Source organism: Pseudomyrmex gracilis, unplaced genomic scaffold, assembly GCF_002006095.1.
Source record: "Pseudomyrmex gracilis isolate BER0280 unplaced genomic scaffold, ASM200609v1 scaffold_58, whole genome shotgun sequence".
NCBI classification, from domain to species: Eukaryota; Metazoa; Arthropoda; class Insecta; order Hymenoptera; family Formicidae; genus Pseudomyrmex; species Pseudomyrmex gracilis.
The window spans coordinates 26,517-52,092 of NW_018020642.1; the positions used below are offsets into that span (position 1 = coordinate 26,517).

At 42.7% G+C, this 25,576-nt stretch overlaps 1 protein-coding gene across 1 annotated transcript in view; it reads right to left on the reverse strand.

Annotated features, from left to right (window-relative positions):
* Positions 1–25,576, reverse strand: part of LOC109854044 (proteoglycan Cow-like) — a gene marked incomplete at its 3' end in the record, with an annotated part of 86,094 nt that overhangs the window by 26,275 nt on the left and 34,243 nt on the right. Inside the window, exons 2-3 of the mRNA XM_020426737.1 lie at positions 10,244–10,301; positions 1,397–1,499 (exon numbers count right to left, since the gene is read on the reverse strand). Coding sequence (XP_020282326.1) covers positions 1,397–1,499; positions 10,244–10,301 — 161 coding nt within the window. The remainder of the gene's footprint in view (positions 1–1,396; positions 1,500–10,243; positions 10,302–25,576) is intronic.

Genomic DNA, 25,576 nt, shown 5'->3' on the forward strand with positions numbered 1-25,576 from the left:
ATATTTATCTCAATGAAAAATAATTAATATTTTTCTACATATATTTATACATCCTCCCATCTCTATGAATAATAAACTAGCAAACGTAATTTCAGATGTAAAACGCATATAGGTATCCAATCGAACGCGCAATCGATACACACTACCTACGTGAAAGTGAAACGCGCGCCGAACGACGATATAATCGCGTGCGCGTCCAGCGCAATTAATCTTCAATAGCGGCATCGATTTATCGAGGGGGCGAGCCATCGGGCTGCTTAGTCGTTAATGACGCATTAAGGTCATTTAATGTCGTACGCGGGTGCTTCAAGATGAATACCGGTGATCGAGATATTCGGGAGGTTTCGGTTATGTATGCGCGCGCATATATCGCCGTTGGAAACGTTCAATTACAGTTAATTGGCAATAAGCACCGCGAGGGGAAATCAATGATCACCGGGACGGATTCGGTAGCTCGCGGTTTAATGCTGTTTTGCGGCGATACGATATCGTCATTAATATCGGTGCTGCTTAAATGCCAACGTCGAACGGCCGCTTACAACGCGCTGAGAATTCCGGCTATTCGACCCGATCCGAAATTGGTCCGTTGCGAGAGATCGATAATGCGGTGATCATTTACGAAGAAATTGGCCGGTTTGAACGGCGCGCATTCACCCATCGCGTCTAAATATCATTCAAATCGCACAACGCGCGCGTTCACAAAACGTATATCCTCCTCATTGCGTTGTCGCAGCTAATATTGTTCTATAATCCGGAATAAACACCGAAGATTTAGATAACAGACGCAATGGCGCTCGGTGCACAAATGTTTCCGACCGAACGGCATGCGCGGACGCGCGCGCGCGCGCTTAACGCGAGCTTTGCGAGACCGTATAGTGGGTGGATTATGTTGAATACGCTATTAGCGGTATATTCGGTATAGCCGTTGCTGTGTGTTTTTATTTACATGTTGCAAGAAGAAACTGCGCCCGCGAGACTTCCTCTACCTCTTGGTTCATATATTCCGCATAAATACAATATCCATGTATTTTTATTCCTTTTTTCTTTCTCTAGATGATTTTATCGACTCGAGAAATTCTGATGCAAAATATAAAAATATACAGTTTTTCTTTGAAATAAATACAGAGTCCTCCGATGTCCAATCAGTCATAAAAAGATAAAAAAAACAATTTTACGAACCGTGTATGACGAAACCATACACGGTGAATATTGATGTTGAAAAAACATATAAAATATATGAAAGAACATTTTGACCGTGTGTTCTCGGTCTCCTTCTCAAAATCAAAAAAATTAATTAACCGAGTCTGAGAGTGCAACGTAATGTTGTACAATGTATAATGTACTTTTTTTCTGCAAAACAATATATTGTGCGGGAGAAAAAACAAAAGATACTCACCCTGATTTGTGAAGCTCCTTCTTCGAGACGCAGACGGCCGTGAAGGTGTCCTCCAAGAGGCAGAGTTCCTTCTTCTTGCAGTTGAGTGGGCGACAGAGCTCGCCTGAAACGAGAAAAACAAGGATTCGATCTCATCCCACCTTCACACAGTTTATCCGTTTCTCATCATATCTGTTGCTCATGACCAATGAACGCATTATTGTTATTATCAATATATACGAGAAAATCGATCTTATATATCCTCTTATCGTAAAAACAACAACAACTACTACAAATAACGCCTTACACGTTAAGGTTAATCACCGACGCGTCCCCCTCGTAATTCCTCCCTCTTCCACGTTCTCTCATCCCCCGAACTAAGCGAGCGACAATAATTCGTGCAAACGGAAACGAGCGACGGATCATCGCAGCGAAACGAGAGAACCGCGATGATTGCGATGAGACCGATTGCGCTGTCAATCCGGATAGATTTTCTATTCGCGATAGCGAAACGAATTCGCCGTGCTCGCGCACGTGCATGTGTGTACGTGTGTGTGTGTGTGTGTGTGTGAGAGAGATCCGCGACGCAGCATCCGCAGCCGAGCGCGCGCACTGAGCATTTCCATTCGCCTGGAAATCGCCGACAAGCGATATTGGTCGTGTGTGTACGAGAGAGGAGCGTGCTATCCCGCCGTCGAATGGGATCTCTCTTCTCCATTAACCCCGGGGACCGTCTTCTCGTCGCCGCGCTCGCTCGCTGTCCTCGCGCGCAATCAATAAAACGGAACCCTCCACGCTCTTCCCCACGCGGCCGGCTGTTCAGCATGCGGCGGCCAGAAAAAAAAAAAAAAGAAAAGGGAATATGCTAACGCAAGTCACAGCTTGCACAACCACATGTACCGGAGCGGTACCGGTTATCTGATAACGCACACGTTGCCCTGCTTCTCGAACGTTCAAATTCCTCAAAAATTTTATTAGCGAATAATTTAACGCGCAGTTAAGTAATTTGTTTTTTTTTTGGAGAATTCAAATAAAGTAAATTTTAAATAAATTAATCCTCGGAAAGCCATTGACAATTTGCTACTTTTTATCGATCCACCGTTCGACGCGCGCGAAAAAAGTTGCAGTTAAAAAACTGCAAAAGTCACCAAAAAACAATCCGATCGGACTGTAAAGGATGACGACCAATAAGAGCTAGCAATTACTCGGTCGACAGTGCGTTAGAATTCTGTTCTTTTTTTTTTTTTATTTTTTTCTTTTTTTTTTTTTATTGACACCGAAAATTGCGCCAACAGTTTCGATCTTTTTTCTTTTGTTTTTTTACCTCTCTTTCTTTCGTTTTTACCAAACGCGGCATTTAAATGCGCGTGTCGCTCGTTTTCGTTTTTACGAACGCGCAAGAAAGTCATCGCAATTTGGGAAATGTACGACGATGGGAGAACAAGAAACAAATGAGCATCTGACGACAGAGAGCGAGGTTTTGCGCGCGAAGCATAAAAACTGGCTAATGTCCAGCAGCTAAAGTTGCCGACCGTTTTTTAAGAGTTAATGTAATACAATATTGCGCGGAATTGCACACATACACACACAAACACACACACACACGTGTAATAGTAGACACAGTAAAATTATTAATATAAAGAGTTGCATCTCGAACACACAAAGAGGCACAAATATATAACTTTGACTTTTGTCTCTCGCTCTGCTTTTATAGAATATGCAATTAATTGCAAGTTTACTCGAGAGCTTATTATTACATTACTCGCATTACTGTGACAAACTGTATTACGAATACTATTACTGAACTCGCGAAAGTTCGCTCGCAATGTTCGCTTCCGCATGACAGTTCATTTATACGCGGACTTTGCGGGGGGCTCTTTAAAGGATTATTTAAAAGTTTCTTGCTCTCTCTATATTACTTTCGCGTGAATAGGAGATCAAAATAAATTTGGAGAAATGTTAATGTAACTCGCGTCGAGATCGTTTGTTTTCAATGTTTCAAGTGACAGCTACAAAGCGACGTAACCTTTTCAATGATCGGACATTTATTAAAGAAACAAATATCAGACATGTAAGCAACAATTCTCGGTGTTTTAAGTATTTTGCAAGATGATGCTTTTAAATGTTATTATTTTCTATAACTTTACGAACTTAGTTGTAAATTATTTCGTTAATAAATGTCATTGCGTCTTTTATCTTTTCCTTAATGGTTTCGAAAGAGTTCTGTTTAACACTCGTTTATTTTATTCACGTCGGAAAAAGTGTTTATGCAAAAAAAATTCGTACTACACTTGCAGTTGAATTTTTTTTTATGTGATGCAGTAACAACTCGTAATTGCCGTAAGCTCATTAAAATTCGAGTTTAATAGTTCGCGCAACAGTCATAAGCATCTGTAAACACTTGACGGATGTCGCGCGAAATCGCTCAATGTATGTACCTCGTCGTCAGGTTGCAACCGGAAGACGAAACGCGAAGAACGTCGCCGCCCTTTTCGTTAGGTCAATGTGTGAGGAGAGAGTTTTCCGGCGTCGCGCCTCGCTTCCCGTGCGGAAACCAGAAAAAAAAACGCGAGAGATATCAAAATAATATCCAATTAAAAGTTTCTTCCTACGAGACACGGGAGAAGCTTCTCTTCGTGTCTCCGGACGGAAGTAATATCGCACAAAACCGGGAGACATCGTTAGGTCGGAATTAGAGTCAACCGCGTACATGAATTAAGAAGACCTGGCCGAGACTTTCCTGACGGCTTAATTTCGCAGGATTAGACGAGCGCGGGACAGAAGAAGAAGAGTGCGGGGCTATATAAGTTAAGCTCCGTCCGTCACGCTCGTCGGCGGCGCGCTCTCGCTCTCTAAAAACTTTTCCCGTGCGGAACGCGCGCACGTCACTTGCAGCCACGAAACGAACGATCCTCTCCTCGCGCGCGCGATAGGATCTCTCACACGCGCCACGGGATATATCACGACGGATCCCGTTTAATGGAGCGAGCATCGCGCCATTACGGTTTTCTCGCGCGAGAGAAGCATTGATGAGAAAGAGGATAACGCGATTCGGCAGTTTCCGCGCGTGAGAATCCGCGGGGAACGTAGATATACGTCTCGCGGAATCGAACGCGTCGGGGTCAAAAAGAAAGAAAGAAAGACGGAAAGAGAGAAAGAGATGGAAAAATATATTCAACGTTGCATAAGCATTCGCGCGGCTATATTTGAGCGGTTCTGCCAGTCGGATCGAACCAATCCGACCGAGAGTAACTCTCCGGATTTCGCGGCAGTAAAGTCAGGAGTTTCGTAGCCCAGCAGCGCGCGAGCGGCTTTCCAGCTCCGGGTGGGAAAAAAAAATATTTGAAGTATTCCGAGGGCGAGGTGAAGGGTTCTCCGCTAAGAGATTGCGCGAAAAGTCTTCGTAAAAATTTATGCAAACGTTGACTCAAACGCCGCCGATCATGAAGCGCGCAAATGTTTGCGTTATTAAAAAAAAAAAAAAAAAAAGAAAAAAAGAAAAAAAGAATGCGAAAATTAACAATGTAAATGTACCAGTAAATGGAGAACAAATACCGCGCACATTTAACAAAAAAATAACAAAAATTATAACAAAAAAAACCAATAATAAAAAATAGATTGAAAAAATAATAAGTTTTAGTTCATTAGAAATATATTTAAAAAATATTTAAAACATTGAGAATTGTGTTACGAGTAATATTTATACACATCTGCGATAATTATTTCTTTAATGTCTGGCCATTAGGAAAATTACCTTAATCAGGCAGAGAACTTTCAAGTTTTTCTCTGAAAAAAAACAAAGTTAATAAAAAAGTGTTTGAATAATTTTTCAAAGTTCCGTGGTTGACAACTCTTTCGGAGGAAAACATTTTACGACTCTTAGAGGTAAATATATAATTAGGGGAGTTTTTTTTTTTTAATTAGCAGTATAACATTGCTCTTATCAGTCCTAAGAACCCAATTATATTATTATTTTTTTTAATGTTCTGAATCTCAATTGGAGTTCTCGCGAAACCGTCATTCGAAAGAGACTAAAAATTTCCTTATGGTCCATAAAAGGAGCACTCGACATTTGAGTGTGTTACGAACAGCTGTACGTAAAAGTGAAAAAGAAAAAAAAACGTTGAAGAAGTAATACAATTCCGCGTTATCTTTCTTCGAGCTGCGCTCCGCAAAATGACAAAGTTCTCGAACGGTCAGAAAAAGTTGTCGCAGCTGCGGAAAACCGTGAAACATAATCAAGGATTGTTTCGAGCAAGAGAGAACAACGGCGTCGGACGCGCAACAGAAGTCGCGTGGGACAAAGATGCTTCTTGTTCTCCAGACCGCGGCGCGTTGATTATACGGTAAAGCGAGAAAGAGCGAAAAAAGAGAGAGAGAGAGAGGGATGGGTGTGGGCGGGAAAGAAAAGGACTTCCAAGTCAGCGGAGTATGACGAACGTCAGAAGAAGGAAAAGGAGGAGGATGAAGACGACGGGGGTGGCACGAGAACGGAATATATTATAATTGCAGAAAGGACCGGATCTCGAGACTTCGCGGCTCGCTCGCTCGCTCGACGAACGCGCTAATTTACTTGGAACTATTTCTCTCTCCCTTCTCCTGTTCTCCTCGTCGCCGGTGGCCCAATTTTTGTTTCAAAGTTCATAAAGGATGGTTGAAAATTCACTTTGCCATGGCAGCCGGCATTGTCACGTTAACGGCTAACTTTCGCTATTAACGTATTGTAATCGCTGATACAGTTATTAATTTCGGGTACGGAGCGAGAAGAAAAGCTAGTACTACGGGAGTTTACCTTTCGAATAGCGAAATTCCTCGGATCTCTTAAATTACTCCGAGACCACCGCAGGGAGTGTTCTTTCTGGATTGCGCCAACGATTTACGAGAGAGCGGTCGATAGCTCGACGGCTGATCCTCTCGCCATTCATTACCGAAACACCACGTCGCCACGAGGGATCCCGCGGATACCATAAATCGCCCCCATCGTCTCCGTGTATCGCGCAAGGGGAAGAGAGGGTTTCGAGCGGCACGACTCGACGATATTACAATATGGATTACACGGCGATGTATATTACAATACTGGAGCGATTACGCGACACAATGCGCGCGCGGAAACTGCATCTCGAATTAGGCGCGTCTCGGGATGAGCGATCGATTCTGGCGTTGCGCGGGCGAAGATGGAATGATCGACGACGTTAATATAGAGAGCCGATATATGGGCCAATGGGCGCGCGGAGAGAACAACGAGACGCCCCCGATATAACGCCGACGCGACGATAATAACGCGCGGATTCAGACGCGCGTTGCGTTGTCATCTTGACGCGGCGATGCACACGTGTGAAACACGCACACTCCGTTCATGCACTCCGGTGATTAGCGTTCAGGCGGTACCTATAAATGATACATGGTTTGACCGAGCGGCACACGCGTGACGCGCTTCAAGGAAAACTTGAATTCAATCAAATCGCTGTTGCACAAATGTGAAAAAATTATATAAGTAAAAAGAAAATGAGGTAAATTCTGGTAATTATAAATAAATTATTCTATAACAGGCTATTTCAGCTACAAAGCAAGATACAGTCAAGTTTTTTTTCTCAGTCAAAATTTTAGAGATCACAGTTTCACACAACAAGCACGTTACAGTCCCAATGTTATCACCGACATGATAATTATTTATCTTACAAGTTTTTTTTTTTTTCTACGTATTTCCGAGAGGAAAATTTTGATAACTCGCGATAACTCGCGTTGTTGCTTCGAGAGAGGAAGCGCTCGATCGATAAACGGCTATCGACTCCGTTGAAGAATTAAGGATGCATCGTGTACACTACGGATGAGGCGTCGTCGCCCGGACGACGACGATCAGCGCCGGATAACATCGCAAAATCGAGTGCGCGCGAGATCGGGGTTTCGTGGAAAGAGGTATTAAATACGTGACTCGACTCATCGTAACATCCTTTCCTACGTTCCCGGGGCTTCCTCGCCGACTCTTAAACTATTTCGCGTTAAGAGGCGTGAAATGGAACCTATCGTATAGTTACCGCCGACCTTCATGGCACGACTTTACTTAAGAATTTGCCGTAACACGCAGTAACTTCCGCGAAGAAAATTGGAAGAAATGGCGGGCGTGTTTGTATGTGTGGAATTTAACATATTCTCATCTCTCTCTCTCTCGCGCGCGCGTCGCACCTAACTGTATCGTAAAAAATTCTCATCTGGCTGTTGCAAAGCGGTTTCATTAAAAATGATCGAGGTTGTCTTGCTTTCAAGGTGTCGATGGTAAACATCGTCGACCTCATCGTCGACTTTCCCGCACTTCGTACGTTTGTATCCACTTTTACACACACAAGTAAATGGAAATTTCTACATTTTCCTCACAAAAGAAGAAACAAAATATCTTGCAATATACAAGATAAATTATATTTACAAAGTTTCTCTCTCGTGAATTTCCTGCGCGATAAAATACACACTTCTTTCGTAAGGGCAATTTCCATGACTAGATTGCAATGTGATATTCATGTTTTGGAAATATAATTTATATATGCGTTACGTTCATCTGATTAATAATTACCACGATATATGAAATTATTCACTTAATTATAACAAGCACTTGCGATTATATCAATAAACTTTCATGACACGCGTTACGCACACGTTACGCGCGCGCGCATTTTGTATATAAACGTAAACGTGTAACGTAATTTGCGAATCGATTATAATTACGTATACATTAATTCAACGCAACGTTCGTTTATATTTGAACAATACGTAAAACCTGATATTGTAAAAAAAACAAAAAAAAACAAAAAAAAAACCAGCAATTAGTTCGCAGCTTTCTGAAAAGCGCGCACATGTTGTGTGTTGTTGCTTTATGCAATTACGGTTAAACGTACAACAAATAGCCGCGCGTATTTATAAATGCACGCGTTATGTATATCGGTGTGTGTAATAATAGAAATGAACACGCAAAAAGAAAATGACATTTGTACGGGAATTAAAAAGAATTGCTTGCGCGCGCGCGTCCGAGTGACACACAAAACGCGCGCGCGTCAAAGCCGAGTTGAAAAGAGTCGAGAGAGAAAACCAAATACAACACAAAAGTAATGTTGCAGCAAAATAATAAAAATAAAAAAAAAACACATGGGATAAATGTATCCAACTCCGCATCCGATCTATGCGTGACTTTATCCTGTGCTCTTCCCGCGCCATAACCATGTGTATGTATGTATGTTTTTTTTTTTTTTTTCACAAGAGGATTATATTTTTCATTAATAAATCCGTCCTGCTAACGACGCGCCGCGTACAACAACGCTTCGCACATAACAGATCTTTGACGAAGTTAATCCAACTGTGTGTTTTAAACAATGGGGGCTGCTGTTCAAATCGGAAACGATTGACGAACAGACACAGCTGGCACATTTGTGTGATTTTTTTTTTTTTTTTTTTGGTTTTAATCAGTATTATTAAAAATTCGTTTCATAAAATCCTCTCTTCCGATTTTAAACAATAATTCTCAATGTACATACAGTACATCCGCGTGCAAATTAGTAACTGATTTTTACTCGCGATTGTCGATCGAGCGCAAACAACGCCGAATTGAATTCTTTATTACATCTCCTCGCAGATACACTTTCCGAGCACGTATTCTCAACATCAAACTGACAGATCATTGCAGCGCACAATATGTACGAAAAATGAAGGCTAATCGCAACTTGTTACAAACCATTTTCAGAATTTGTGAAAAGATACGTTGTTTATTTTTTACCTCGTTTTCTGGCGACCTCAATTTGTTTTGTTAACTTTCGCAGTCGCACTGCGAGATATCTTGTTTTTCCACCAATAAAAATTATATTTTAAACATTATATCGTTTGATCGTAAAAAATTTGCAGAGTAAATACCTGACGTGTTTGAATGTTGCATTTCAATCGACACTTGATGTTGGAGATAACAAGTTTTTTTTTCTTTCGCGTCAAAACATATCCCTTTTCCAAAAGTTCTCTTATGAAATTTTGCAACGCGGCCGTGAGAAAAAGAATAATATTTATTTTTAAGCGCACGTCGCGTACATTTCGCGCGCGATATTCGCTGCGTCGTCGACGATGTTCGCGCGTCATTTTCAACAACACAACCGCGTCTATCGTTCCAACATTTACTCGGTATTCCGCTCCGATATATATTCCCGTGCTCGCGCGCGCGAACTATATATAATATTTGGAATTTTCTGGAGAATTTAGCGGCAACGTTCGCGATAAATATCACATTTCGCCGAGCGAACCAGCCGACAGCCAGAGAGATTCCATTCGAATTCATACGGGTCGTACGTATATCCGGCTTTACGATCCTCCCGCGGCGCGAAAAGTTGGCGAAAAACGTGGCACCGCGCGCGGGAGTGAAAAATCGCAAGGCATTCGGAAAGGCGGACGCGGTGTCATCGCGCGCGACGGTTTCCCGAGGGAGAATACACGCTACTCTCTCTGTACATATATATATATATGTGTTGTGTGTGTTCGAAATTCACTTGATGCATTGATAACGCAATTCGGAATGAATCGGTCGCAATGTCAACGTGCCGGCTATGCGCCGCAAACATCGCCACAATGAGATACAATTATATGCCGAGTCAAATATTTTGACCAATCGCCATTTGAGATTCAAACACGCGAAGCGAAATCTGATTCGCGCGTCTGCTGCTGATTAATCTCGAAATAAGTCTTGACCGTGTAATAATAGAAAACTTTATTTTTTTTTTTTTGCAGCTGTTAAATAATTCAAGAACGAAAAGAGATTCTCTCGAATTTACAAACATGCGCCATTTATATGTTTTTTACAAAAAAAACTACGCGCGCTTACATTCCATATATCACGCTACTTACTATTCGGATCGTGTATCCAACGCTTCTTATCGCCGACTTTCATTATGCGGGTATCATCCTGAAATACAGAAAAAAAAATCGAGTTAGAGAAAAAGTCAATTTATTCGCCGCAGATACACAATGGATGGGAGAGGGAACACTTAAATTATGTATTTTTCGACATAACGCACGCGCGCTCACGAAGTCTAGTTCGAAGGTCGTATTTTCGCACCGTCACGGAATCAAGGTTTTGCGCCAAAATGCAATGTCGATTGATGCGGTACGAGAGCCGCGAGGTTAGAATACGCGCACGTGAGCGGGGAAATATGACGAACGATCGTTCATCACGTGCATGAAAATTCAGGGTTGCGCGGGTATAAAATAAGAACGCGTAATCTCCGCGTTCGAAGTTCAGGCCGAGGTCAGCGATAAAGAAGAAGAAGAAGAAGAAGACGGGGGAGTGGAAGGGTGTGTGTGTGTGTGTGTGTTGTCGAAGGAAAAATATCGGGAGTGGAGAAGGACGAAGAAGAGGAAACGTGAGCTCGCGTGATAGTTCACGTGCCAGTTTGCAACAATTCGTGGATAATATCTAAAATACCGTCGATGGGAAACCGGGTTGAAATGTAGGTTGCTGACCACGCTCCGCCGTAAGTTACGGAGGCCAGATAAAATAGCACGCGCGCGCGCGAGAGCCAAGTTGGCGAAAGAATATTTTATGTTGCGTTTAGTCTGCAATTCTATTATCCGATACGTGTATACAATAACGAGTTACCCCACGGAAGAAACGTTCCTGTTATCGTTATTTACGGCGCCACTTAGTTTCATCACGACGAGTTGCAATTTTTCATTTTAATTTCAAATTGAACCGAGACGCGAGCTTACCGCTCTCGTGAGAGAAAGTAAATTAATCAAACAATCAAATCTTACGATTCGCATGTGTTTTATATTCGAGAAAAGAGAGAGACAGAGAGAGGCAAAAAGAGCTCCGTGTTACACGTTAACATAAATATTTTTTTTTTTTTTCCAGCTAGTCTCTCTTGATTCTTTGAGAGGAAAATTAACTTTTTCAAATATTTTACACGCACACACACAAGCGCGCGCGCGCGCGCGCATGCATACGTAGTTGCGCATGTATGTTTCACACTATATATGTTTCATATCATAAATAAAACTGCAGTTTAAAAAAACCGCCTCCTCTTTTAAAGAAGCCAGCGAGGATATTTTCAAAATAAACTCTCCAGTTCCCGAAAAACGAGAAAAGCTGCTTTCTCTGTACGTTTGCAGGAAAAAAAAAAGATAATTAAGCATTTTATTTTACTCGCTAAAGCCGAAGAGATTGAGGCGAGACTTTAAAAACCCGACGAAATAACGATCCTAAATTCGCGTCTCGTCGCTTCCGAGAGATACACACACATATCTTCCCCTATCGCGAGATATTACTTCCCTCTAATTGCACGGTGACAATTCTCTTTTGTGAAATTACGGAAATGGAACTGCGACAGAGGTGTGGCCATTTCGTGAAAATAAACGACACGTGTAATGTCGACAGAGAGAAAAAAAAAGAGAGAGAGAGAGAGAATGTTACCCTGAATAAATAGTTGCTGTAAACAGTCATACAACTTTCGAGGTGACGTCAGCGACGACAAATGAAAACACGCATACACGCGTGTACACATAAGTGGGCGTACCAACCGTTATTTTGCAAACCGGCAAAAATGATCGCGCGGAAAATATGGAGAGACGAGAGCCCGATGAAAAAGTCGTGGAAAAATAAAACCGGTGCGTGTATATTGTGCGCGGTGTCGTTATAAAATTACGAGCTCTGTAAAAAAAAAAAAAAAAATAGAATCGTCGAGTATCGGCTGTTCCCGTGATGTTTTATACGGGCGGCCTGAGTGCCCTCGCACACAGAAGAGATGACGTTTCGCGGGAGTGTTTTGAAAAATGGAGGAGAACCGGCGGTCTCTCGCGCGCGTTCGGGAGAATCTTCGCGAGAAGGCGCGAAAATCGGAGTTTCGTAAAGATTTCGCGATCGGGCGACATAATTTTTCAGAATTTTCAACGGCCGTCAGGAACGGCTCTCAGATCGCAATGTACGTTTCTCCCGGTCTGACGTACGATCTAACGTCCCATTTTATCCCCGCGGAACGCGCGTCTGACAAATAACCCCACTGTTTTACGAGGCTTTCGCCCGGTTTCTCGACGCTGCTTTGCTGATTTATTGAACTTTATACCAGAGACGCGCTTTTACGGCAAAAAAAAAAAAAAAATCGCGCCGGTATGGAGTAAATAAAAAATTGTACGTTTGATCGCACAAAGTGTTTCATTATCTTCTATTTTGCAATTTCAGTTTTGATAACAAATATATTTTGACTTTTCGCGCGACTTTTCGCACGGCAATATTAACCTCATCTCTCACGGTGTAACGAATATTTTATTGTCTAATTTTAGCTACGATAAGAGAGTAAGCTGTAGAATCCACCTGGTAAATAAAATATATATATACATATATATATAGATACACACACACACATTGCGTCCGGTTGCAGAGACCGAGCAAATTTGCCAACAAATGGGGAAACTGCGGCGAATTCCGGCTTTTACCGTTGTGAAATTTATCGAGTCGCCGGATAAAGCTGAAAAACGAGCGGAAAATGTCGAAAAAAAGCGAGGGAAAGAGGCGGGCAGGCGCGCGCGCACAGTCCGAAAAGTTGCCTTACTGTGCTCGCGTAGAAAATAAAAAAAAAAAAAAAAAAAAAGCAAGCACACTCCATCCTCCACGTTTGATCGCGCTATCGCACAACAATTTCGCGACGCATCATGTTAACCCTCAGAGAATGTCACACGGAGAAAATTTACAAGTCATAATAATCTTTTGGCAAAATTCCGACACATTTTGCGCATTTCAAAACACAAGGTAAAAAACGTTTTTTAAAAATACCTGTTGGTCGGACAATTATTACAGAAATAATTACAACGTAAAATATTTACTTTGCATTAGTCACGCGTCTTCAAAAACGTGACAAAAGTAAAGTCACTTGACACGGAGGAGCGGAGAAACAACACGTGACTAAAGTCACGTGACAGGGAGACGTGGAAAAACAACACGAGTTCGAGCGCGACTTCGTTGCGCGTGAACTTGGCGGGAGGCACACTACCGTGCCTCTTGATATCCAGTAAGAGAACACGACATAGACGTTGCGCGACTATCGTATGCGGGAAATTAAATATCCGTGGGAAGCAGCTCGCGTCCAACAAGGCCGGCTTCGCTCGAATTCATTAACAAAATGTGGGCGTCCAGTAGCTGACGTTACGTCTCGGCGACCACGGTCGCGCGTGCATGCATTTGCGCGCCGCGTTTGTTTGCTCCCTCGAACGCATAACGGGGGCCCTCGCTTGTTCGCTTTGTATATAATTCCGCGTTATATTCACGACCGGAATAATTTTCCACTTTTCCTCGCGCGTGGCCACGTATATGAATTAACGCGGTCGGCCGGCTTTTGAAGTTTGCGGGATGCGAGGAATTTCGCGCGGCTTTTCTGCAGCGCGCGCGCGCGCGCGCGAAAGAACGGGAGAATTGAATCAATTCCCAAACGAGCTTTTCCGCGCGATGTCAACTCGAGATTTCGCCGCATTGATCACAGCTGGCTTGGCGGCTGTCTCTCTTTCGCGAGCATACACTCCCGCGCAATTTCACAGAGACTTCTTCTCTGTGTCCCGCGCAATTATGTTAAACTGACTCCACACACAGTTGACATAAAAATTACTCAAAGAGATCCGTCTTTGTATCAACCCCCGCGCCGTGTCATCGACGTTCTTCTAACTCTCGCTGTCGCTCAATTCGCTCGATCGAGTTAATCTGTTTTAAAAATACGCGGGGAAAAGTTGAGAGAGCGAGAACTTTTCCATTCGATCCCGAACGAGAACAATTCTTGATTGTTTTTTTCTTCACGCGTCCCACATCTCGAGAACCCCTCGGGAGAAAAAATGTTACGCAAAAGACAGCTACAACGAGAAAAGAACAACTTGCGGAATCGATCGTGAAACTTTAGCAATTAGCCGCTCTCATACACTCGCGCGCCGCGCTTCTTTTCTCCGTTGTGAATTATGTCGCGCGCAAAGACGCGACAGTTCGCCTCTCCCGAGCGAGAAATATCCTCGGTGAAAATCGCGCGACAATTGTTTGACATCGGAGCTGAATGTATATCTGGTTTTTGCCACATCCGTCAATTTAATAGCGGATATATTTTTAAAAAATCGTTTTAGTCGTTATTTTTAACTTCTTTAAGTTTGAAATAATTAAGTAACGAAAAATGTTTACAGTTGCGAAGATTTTCGATACTTCACATGTAGTTTTCCTCATTAAAAAACCACTCGGAACATTTCTGCAATTTAAAATGAGAGAGTAATTTAAAATGTGAAGTACGTCATTTCGACGGTCGGCTCTTACAGTTCTTTCAATTTTATTTTTGAGTTTCGATCGCATATAAGCTGTTTTATTAATTTTAATATTAATAAAAAAAAAAGAACACACCTGCATTATTAGCGGACGCAAGAAACTTCGCGCTCCGTAAGCCGATTATTCCAAGATAAAAGAATAAGTTCCCTGTGCCACGCCCATTATCAGTTTCCTTCGATCGGGCGCGAATCTCGCTTTCCCATCGCGGCTCGTGTGAATTGCAAAAAGGATGGCAAAGATTTAGGTTAATCGGCTGCTGGTCCTCGACTGCAACGGCCTCAAGAGCCACGAAACGGCTTTGAAACGCAGCCAAGAGTCTCGAGAATCGTTCGTTCGTTCGTTCGTTCGTTCGATCGATCACTCGTTTGTTCGTTTGTTCGATCGATCGATCAAATGATCAAATGATCGATCGATCGATTGTTCGTTCGTTCGATCGATCGTTAGCTCCGGACGCTTCGTTGTCGTCGTCGTTGTCGTTCGGCGGAGCAAGAAACTTTTCTATCCGATTACCGCGACAACCGCTTAAGTCTTTTCAAAGGCTGCGCGAATTGACTCGTACTTGGCAGCGCGACGCGAATCCCCTGGTTTGCTCCGTTGCGAGATTTCGCGGATTGTGCGAAACCGTATAAATATTATTTCCACAATCTGTACATCGTTCGCAATCGTGACGCGTACGAACGTAAAAAAAAATACGATATATAGAATGTTTACCGCATTTAACAACGTGTTTTCAGTCTTGCGTAAAAATAATTGATTTTCTAAATTGATAAAGAAGAACGTGGATTTTTCTTCGTTTCATTAAGCTGCAATTATAGGAGCTGATAATTAAGTTCAATTTTATCCTGCATTTTTTTTTTTTTGACTCACGCTCGCACGAAAAATCACCTCTTTCTCGCTTTGTGCCGCCATTTCCGTGTCCGCGAACAGAAAAATCCTTCTTTCGCAAATCATAATGGTTTAAACATTTGCAATTTTTTCCACAACGTTGCTGCTTTGCGTATCGTTTCATTGTTTTAACGAACTGTCCTAGCTACCGGCGTTTTTAATTTACATTGTTATGCGGCGCGCAATACACAACGTTACATTATTCCGCGACACCCTGACAGAATCGTAATTGCTCTTTACCGTACTATCGGGGGAGAGAGTCGCTGTTTTATTTTTGTGCACTGATATTTCATATAAATCTTACGTCTTCGCGGACGGATGTGTGTATAAAAATCGCCCCTGTGCGACGGTGATTCTATTATTTTTAATTCATCAAAAGAGAGAGAAACGTCACACATATGCATATGTGACGTGGCAGCATCAAAAAACATGCAATGGGAATGAAATAGTATCAATTACGGTTGCGGTATCGCTCGTTACATTTTTTACAAGGAGGATATTTTTGTACGCGATACTTGCGCTTACAGGCCGTCACGAAATGCTGAAAAATGAAATCGCATTCGTTCACTATGTCCGCGCGCATTCCGGCGAAATGTGTGTTTCGCACGAATGCCTCTCTCTCCCTCCTTCCGCAACACTTCCCTTCCCGACGATAAACACGAAACATAAATTATACAACGATACATCGATCGACATTGTTCTGTTATTGACGAGAAAGGAAAGTTCGCGAACTCGCATTCTCGGAAGACGATGATCCGAGGCCAAAACCCCTGCAACGCGACTTGAACCGAGAATACTGGAAGAGAGAGGTCATCTCGGGGGTGAGTCTCTCTTCCTCTCTCTCTCTCTCTCTCTCTCTTCGCGGACCGAATTGCGCTGGAATGTCGCAGAGTCCACTATAAAATGCATTACCTCCGGGACACGTCCGCCATCGCGCTGCGAGACCGGCTATATTCCTTGCTAGCAAACGTTCTATATCGCGCGCAGTCGATCGTAAATCAGCTTATCGATACCACAGAGTCCCGCCGCGCACAACCTCACCCCGCTATTCCCTTGTCCTATAAAACTCTGTCTTTTTCTCTCTCTATCGAGCGCGCGTTCTCTTTACGTGTTTTCTTTGTCGCTCTTTATTCCCTATGCAGGAAAAATCGGTTTGTTGCGTCACTCTTCACACGACAAACCGCGCACCACATCGGGGCTACGTGAAATCGTCCAAGCGCGTTAAAATCCGTATGTTACATACGTAGACTCCCGAATAGAGTCGAGCTTTGTTCGGCTTCCGCTGTAACCCCCAGAAATAGTAATTCTATTATTGCATTTGCGGAACCGAATCGTTCCGATTTCTCTCTACGCTCGTGTGTGTCTCCGCTCTAAATTGATGAAATGAAATGTACATATAATCAGAGATCCGCGAAATATAATGACGACGAATCCTATTTTCCGGGGGACTGCGTCCTTTCAGAAATTTCCAAAGATACGTGTGTGAATCGCAACCCGCCCAGTATTCATCTGTCCGGTGTTGTTTTGCCAAACCACATCGCGGCGCATAACGCGTCTGTTCGCAATGTTCAAAGCAACAATAAAAAACTATCCGCTTGCCATTGTAAACACGTATATCTCGATTGCCGCGTATTTTACTTTATAGCTTCTTACGGTGCGCACGTTTAGGCAATAAAGTATCCTGGTATGTGTGTTATATACGTGAGTAATATGTGACCCACAAATTTATTCCGCCCCGTAACGCCACGGAAGTAAAACTGGTCCCGCATTAAAAAAAAAAAAAAAAAAAAAAAAAAAAAAAAAAAAAAAAAAAGTAAAGAAACAAAAACAAAAACAGTGTACGCGCTCTTCTTTGTTGTGTTAGAGGATAGTTCGTTGAAATATGATCCGGATACGTATAAAGTGTAAGAAATAAACGAGAGAAAAATTGCCGGTTGCTCTTGTGAGATGAGAAACAGACGACACGAAACAAAAGAAAACACTCGTGCGAGCAACGTAATTCGAGGAGAAAGAATTAACAAGTGGGAAATAAATTAATAAAAGATTCGAAGAGAGAGAGAAAGAGAGAGAATGACGCGTGTTGCTCGAACAAGAGTCTATGTGGGGTCTCCACTCGAGAAGTTAATTACGACAAGGGTGAGTTAATATAGTGGATGTGCATTAACCATAATTCACACACGCCTACCGCGCGTTTTACCGCGCGAGAGAAAGAGGGAGAGAGAGAGAGAGAGCTACGCGGTGATGTAAACGGTTCGATATAATTTTCAGCCCGCCGCGCCTCGAGAGATCAGAGTTATTTATAGTTTCGCCGATACGTACAATCTGTGTGTGTGTGCGTGTGTATGTTGGAATGAGGCGCGTTGCAAATGAGTTCGCCCCCGCGCGCACGGCAAATCTGCCAATTGTTGTTACAAGACTCGATAGACAAGAAAATCACACAGCGATCCTTCCGAGCGTGATTGCGAAATTGACGCGTTCCTCGCGATTTACCGGTTTTTCTTGCAGCATCGCGCGCGCGCGCGCGCGCGTGAAAGTGCGTGACATTAAGAAAATTGCTATTATACGCGTGTTGCGCGAGCCTCGCGATGGAATTTATCATTACGCGCTCGGAATAATGAGGAAACTCGAAGGCGTAATCTCTGAGCAACCAGGAGAGAGGCGAGATCTTCGCGAAGTCAATCGGATTACCAATTAAGATCGAGAGGAGACGGCGGCGCGCGTTAATCCGCGGGAGATCTTGGAAATCGGTACGGAACGAGTCCGCACATTACGTCGTAACGAGCGGAACGGATAGCGTTTCCACGATTCGTTCTTTCGAAAACCGAACGAATCACGGAAGATCGTTCGCCGATAAAGATATTTCTCTTCCCCCCCTCCGATAGAACGTCCGTTTTCCCGAAAATCATTATGACGGCGAAACTTTCCGTACATACATATATACATATATATATATATATATCGCGTCGAGGTCTGCACATATGCGCGCCTCCTCGCGCCTCATCTCTCGCTCGCAAAACGAGGAAATTGCAGTCTAGGTATAACTCCATTTATAAAGCGCAAAGAAAATAATCTTTGCATATAACTCGGACGCGTTGAAATTCCTCGGAGAGACGACTCTCTGTTTCTCCGTATTTCGCGCGTTTTTATGTGCGCGCTAAATTAGATTGTTAATATAAATTTATTTCAAACAATACGCCCAACTATCGCGAAAATACGAATAGCAAAGTTCGAGAGAGTTTTATATTTGAAAATACCGCTTCTCTCACGGTTTTCCGATATTCTTTTTCCCCGCTATTTTAATTTAATCCCGGAATGTTTAACCCATTTCGTTGCTTGAGAGATAAAACTTGTGTAAATAGATTTAAAATAACACAATGTGTATAATAATCAAGAATAATTTCTAATTTCTTAGCGTTTTCATCGTCCTCTTCTCGCGTAGGGGCGAAAATAGCGTGGAGTTACAGTGAGTTACACGTTAATAACCGTTGCTGTTAATTAAAAAAAAAAACTATACTCTTGGAAAATCCACTTTTAAAACAGAGAATAAAAATAACTTATTATCCGACTGTAAAGAATTCTCTCGAAAGAAATGCGTCACGCGTAATATCGTGAGAGGTCACTCACGCGTATGAAAATATTCCTCGTATGTGCGCGCACACACACACACGCACATACACGCGTGCGCATAAAAAAAAAGTACACAGTCGCGTCGGGCTATTCGCACGCGTATAACGCATCTTATTTTACCACTTGCGTAACGCAACCGTTGTCGCGAGAAAAAAAAAAAAAAGAAATGAACGTGCGACTCTGTGCACGCGGATGATTTGCATCGCGCACGGAAGTGGAAAGACGCGCGCGCGGAAAGGTGGGTCGCGGAGGGTTAATATTACAAGAGATGCTTCCCCGTCCCCTGTTATTGCATGCATTCTCATCGGGTCGTGTGGCGGCGTGGTACACAACGAGACGCGCGCGTGTCGGTGGAAGGAAACGCGAAAAATATGTTTTGCAAGCACTACTACGCGATGTTACGTCACCGCGATTTCGCGTTTTGAAATATTGCGAATAGAAGCCACCGCGCACTTGTGAAGGAAAACCTATGAAAGCGTCTAAGAATATTCTCTCTATCTCTCTATCTCTCTCTCTCTCTACTCCTCTGCGCGATATCCAAGTGTCGTCGGTGTGGGGCTCGAGAAGCGCGATTCAATCACGAGAGAATAACAATCGCGCGAGAGAATCGAAAGGTTCGTATAAATAAAGTCTTACGTTATCGCGAAATGACGTCGTTGAAAAAACATTCGTCGTCAGAACGCAAATCAGAGATAAATTATTGTCAATTTATTAAAGAAATAATAACTAACATTTATTAAAAAAATAAATGTTCGAAGTAATTATTCAATATATTATCGATTACAAACAAAACAATTTTCAATTTGAGCAAGTATTGACGAGTATTTTTTCAAATATATTTTTAATTATTAGATTGTAAATATTTTTTTACATACTTTGTTGTAACTAATTTAACAAACGCGCGTTAGGCCGGAGGGTACTCGTTCCGGTCATTGGGACATTTATCTTTTATAACAGAATGAGGAACGGAGGAAGAGCATTTCTCTCTGCGAAACTGCGCGTTCACGTTGCGCATTCACCGAGGCAGAGAGTTTGACAGCCGCAAATTCGCTGTAATGTCACGACGCGTCCGACGTTAGCTGTATAGCGGACGCTCTACGTGCCCTAATCCGTTTAATACACACACGCGCGTGCACGCGAGTCCGAGGTGCGCGTCGCGCCGAAACGACATGCATAAAACATAAACTGCATGCACACGCAGATGACGTCGAGAGACGACGATGGCATCGATCCATCGTCACGAGCGGTCGTATCCGCGATCCGTGTTTTCCTCGTGTATCTCTCTCTCTCTCTCTCTGTCTCTCTGTGTCTCCGGCTTTCAGAAGATATACAAGCAAGAATGCAATTATTACGTGACCACTAGAAGAGGAAAAGCTTCTTTACTTTTGATAATTTAACACTAGAACACACTAGAATTTGTCAAAATGGCAGATTTGACATTTTTTTACTGTAAATTACAGAAATAATTAAGTCGCAAAAACCAATGTTTGTCAAATCTTGATAGCTGAGAGTCTCTTATGTTAATTAATTTTTTTAATATTAAATAATAATAATAAAAAAAACGTTTATTTTTTCAAATATCTATAAAATTGACGGATGTGATAAAACTAGGTGTACATTCTCGACTCGGGGGTTGTTATAATGTTAAAGAAATTCTCCGCTTCTCGGGTATAAATAAAATTTAAAGAGGGAAGGTTGGTTTATTTCCTTCCTTTAAATTGACTCGTAAAATTCACATGAAATTCGGATCGTACAAACCCTCCGAGTCTCCTCAAGCAAACATTATTTTTCACAAATTCTTTCGTTCCTCTTCACACGTACCATATATACACAACGTGTAATATACCAAATAAAAAGTGGTTTCACACCGAGTTTCAAGCACTTCGTTATTTTTGCATTTAATTATTCCGTTTCCTTATTTCCCTCTCGTTAGCAAATACAAACAAGCGCGCGCACACACACACACCATTTTATGAAACTCTCCAACTTTTTACGCAACTTTGCCGGTGGCACAAGATCCATTTTGTCGTTTCTCCCCCGAATCGACGTTCGAAGTTGCGTTCTAGTGCGCTTCAAGTTCCGTGTTCCCACTCAAATGAAAGTAATACACAGAGTCTCTCATACACGGAATCAATTTACACTCGCTGAGGCTTCCCGTGCGCGAAAGATTTTTTTTTTTTTTCGGTCGGACAAACGAAGGGAAAGAAAGAAACGCACAAACGAAATTTGTACAAAAGTTTGAAGATCGATCTCGGAAGAATGTTCAAGAGCTTTTTAATCAAATATTGACAAGACGCGAGAGGTGAGAGACAGAGAAAATATATATACAAAGATTGATTTTTTCAATCTGGACCGAAGTGAGATGATAAAACCGTAATAAACCAGGCGCATCCGACGAAAACTCAATACCACTCGGAATAACCAGTGGGTCGAGTAGGGATGATGTATCGATGTATGCACTTTCTACAACAACAACAAATAAATTCTTGACGACAAGCGCCGAATACAACACTCTTTCAGAAATGGAATACCTTCGACTATCTCTCTCTCTCTTTCTCTCTCGTCGCTTCTCTCCCGTGGCGATTGCAAATAGAAATATCTATCCCCGTGGCGCGCACCTCTATTTTTATCATACCCTATTCTTGCGGAAGGTCAGCACTCTCCGCGCGCGAGACCGCAGAAACGACCTGCGCACGTCTGTACGTACACATTTAAGATCGAATTTTTGATGGAACCTTTTCGGTCGAGTTGAAAATTGTGTACATGTGAAGAGAAATATATGCGAATACGTTTCGCGAATGCAGAATTCGAAAAGTAGCTTTTGACACAAAAAAAAAGGACTGAAGCAAATCGAATTGCCAAAGCTGATTATATTTTTACAAATAAAACACGAATCTATGTCGGAAAACAATACAAAACGAAATTAAATCACGGCGTGGATATATATATATATATATATCGAAGAAAATGAATAATCGTCTCATTTTGGTTCTCGCAATCTAACGGGCTCGAAGTTCGCGCAACAACAACGACGACGATCGATCCATCTTGACACCGTATATATAAAGCTCCAAAAATCGACTGACCGATGAGTTTCGAAATTGCTTCTGTAACCGGGGGTTTACTCCGTTTCCGAGAAAACGCGCGATAAAGTCAGAGATAACCAATCTAAAGGCGCGGCACGCATACACACACGCGCGCGCGAAAAAGAAAAAGAACGAGGATGAGCGCGGTTTTACTCCGCGCGGGCTATACACTATTCCGCGCGCAAGAATTTCAAAGACCGAAAGCAATTCTCTCATCCTTCCCCGTATACAAAGGAGGGATCTACGCTTTATTGGCTCCGAAGCGTTGATCCTGTCTGCGCGGCGGTTCTGTCTCTCCGGGAGAGACGCGCGACAACCAACAGCTTGTGTGTGTGTGTGTTTGTGTCTTTTTTCATAAAAACGTCCTAGAAAACACGCCCCTAATCCTCCGGAAATTGTATCAGGAAATGGCCGAATCAGTCAAATCCGCGGCAAACGGTGCGGCGTTGTACGCGCGGCAGATTAAATTTCCTCATATTCCACAATATATTTCTTGTTTGCACGAAACGACACCGAGATAGATTTATTGTGCGTTTCAGCACCGAAATGTCACCGAGATCTGTATTGAATATTTCACCTGTATTGACTTTTCCGATGGAGAACGTTTGATCAATTCCATCAAAAATTCAGCTTTTATATTGTGAAAAAAATTTCGTTCCCGCTCAGAATGGGAAAACGAGACTTTATCTCTGTGAATAAAGAAAAGTCCTTTGTTACAAAAGTCTGTATTTATAAAAAAGTTTTTCACGCAATATTGACATTTGTTTTCAAGTCGGTGCGATAACAAGATAAATGTCCCAATAACCGGGCGAGCGCCACTGGTTGGGAATTTGTAAAGAATTAATTATTGAAAATAATTATTTAAAATATTAATCGTAACAAAATATTCTCAACGTTTTAAATATTCGTAAAATATATTTTCAATTACCAATTCCTTTGTTATAAATTATTTCTTCAACGAGTGTCCGGTCGGTGACTCTCATCAAGAGGATGTTTACCTTATATAGATGCGTTCGGATCAGTTTGATTCCCGCGCGTCCACTTAAGAGATTTAATACGTACGCAGGTCGAGACGTTTTAGCGAAACGACGACGACGACGACGCGGAGAAAGCAAACAGAGGGCGAAATTCGAATAGATGACGATGTCAGAGACAAGTATATCCGCCTGAATTCTCAGGAAGCCGTTTGGTTCTCTCGCAGGGCGGGACAAACAAACCCTTCCCCCGACCGATGCAACTCGAGACCGGAGGGAAGAGAGAAGCGACATAAATGGATTTGCCAGGACGAAATTGCGAAACGGCAGGAAGCGGCGGCTGAAATTTACCACCACTATCGCGCGCATCGGCCGAGTTTGTTGTTCCTCCGCGATCGACGGGGTCAAACGGCGGCGCCTCTCCTCCTCGAAGTCGAGAACTGCTGTTCGAAAACTCCGGGCTAATGTAACCGAGATAATGGCTCGCTCTCTCCGGAGCGGGGATTACCAAAGTAAGCAATAACAGTGTTTACTTCGTATTGAAGAGATTGAAAATGTATATATAGTATAAATTACAACTTCGTTCCACGATAAAAGTTCGTAAACGCGATCAATCCTCCCGCGCCGAACTCGGAGTCCCAGTTCTGATCTACGGATTTTGACCCCCTCAATTGTGTAGCTACGTTTGTAATCTTTTGCAAAAACAAAATAAATCTACGCGGCAAAAAAATAATGAAAATTACACGCACGGTTGTTCGAAATATCGAATTTCCTTCTCGCGCGATGTTTGTTGCTTCGAATATTTTATTGCGAATACATTGTTAACGTAAAAAACAATGACACAGTTACCCAAAGTTATCCAATAAAAAAAGAAGCCGGACCACAAACTGGGTGGGTTGGTTCATCGATTTTCACCGAGTAACCCGCTGATCGAAGAACTATATATCGCGCGATTTCTCTGCAATTTCACCGAGTCCGCGCCGACTCGGTGGAGGAAACCGAGACGAGAGGGATGAATGAAAGGCAAGACCGCGGATAAAGCGGATGCAACATAGTGCAGTTGCGGCGACGATCTAAACTGTGACGGTTCTGCGGGCACTGTGATCTCGAGTGCCGGAAGCGGAGGCGAAGGTTGTCTCCCGATCGCGTTCCGCTTGGTCGGCGTTCGATAACAGGGAGAGCTGAAAGAGCGTATTGCCGATAAGAAAGATAGGAGGTGAACAAAGGTGTGATAAATTGAGAGAGACTCCCGGAAGGGAAGAGGAATTGCTAAAAAAGGAAATTATACCGTACGCTTCACCTCGAGCGAATCGCGCGCAAAGAGCGAGCGATTGCAATATTCCGCGATTACAATTGTAACGACGATCAACTATTAGCTGTGTAATGAACCACGGCGTTGGCGTAAAAAAGTACGCAGCGAGACGCGAAAAATTCAAAAGTATATGATTAATACGCGAAAACGTAATGCAAATATTTTTCAAAACGCTTAATTAACGTTTTAACGTTATTCTCTCTCTCCCTCTCTCTCTCTCTCTCTTTCTCTCGCTTCTGTGTATACCTTCAGTTAATTAATTATAATAAAATACATACATCTGCGCGAGCGTGCGATCATTTATATTTATCGAACGAATAAACATATCAATTATTTGCGACATTGCTCGATCGAAAAACATCGATAATGAAACCATTAAAATATTACTATAATAATTAACGTCGAAGCACAAATAAAATCGGAACGGCGTTGAGGAAATTTGTAAATAGAAATACATGTGAAATACTGGGTGTGTATGCGCAAGTAGAAGGAAAAACCAATAGTTGAAAAATATCTTGCGTTTTAACGTTTCTTTGCACACGCACGGCGTGCGAAAAGAGAGAAAATTGAAACATTTTCCTCTTCTCTTCTTCGCTTTTGTTCGTGTAACTGGCATTACTCAGACTTCCGCGCCAGTTCGAACTGAACAAGCGTGAGACGTGTGTGTCCGGCGACGACTGGCATCGAAACGCTTTATTATCGGATTTAAATTTCGCAACACACACACACACACACACACGCGAGTAAATAGTTGTAGCGAATCTCGCAGATAGATGCGCGTTCGAGCGCGGATCGCCAGCAAATTGTTTTCCCGATTATTCCGGAAAACCAGGCCGCTCGCCGCGACCGGCCTGTCGACCGGCTTGGCAATCAGAAGCCGTGCGAATCCGCTTGGCTCTCACGTAACGCAATCCGCGAGTTCCGCATCGCAGGCTACTCCGAAGCGCGACGCGACGGTCATTCGCAATCCGCCGTCTTTTCTACATCCCGTAAATTTTCAACTAAAAATCA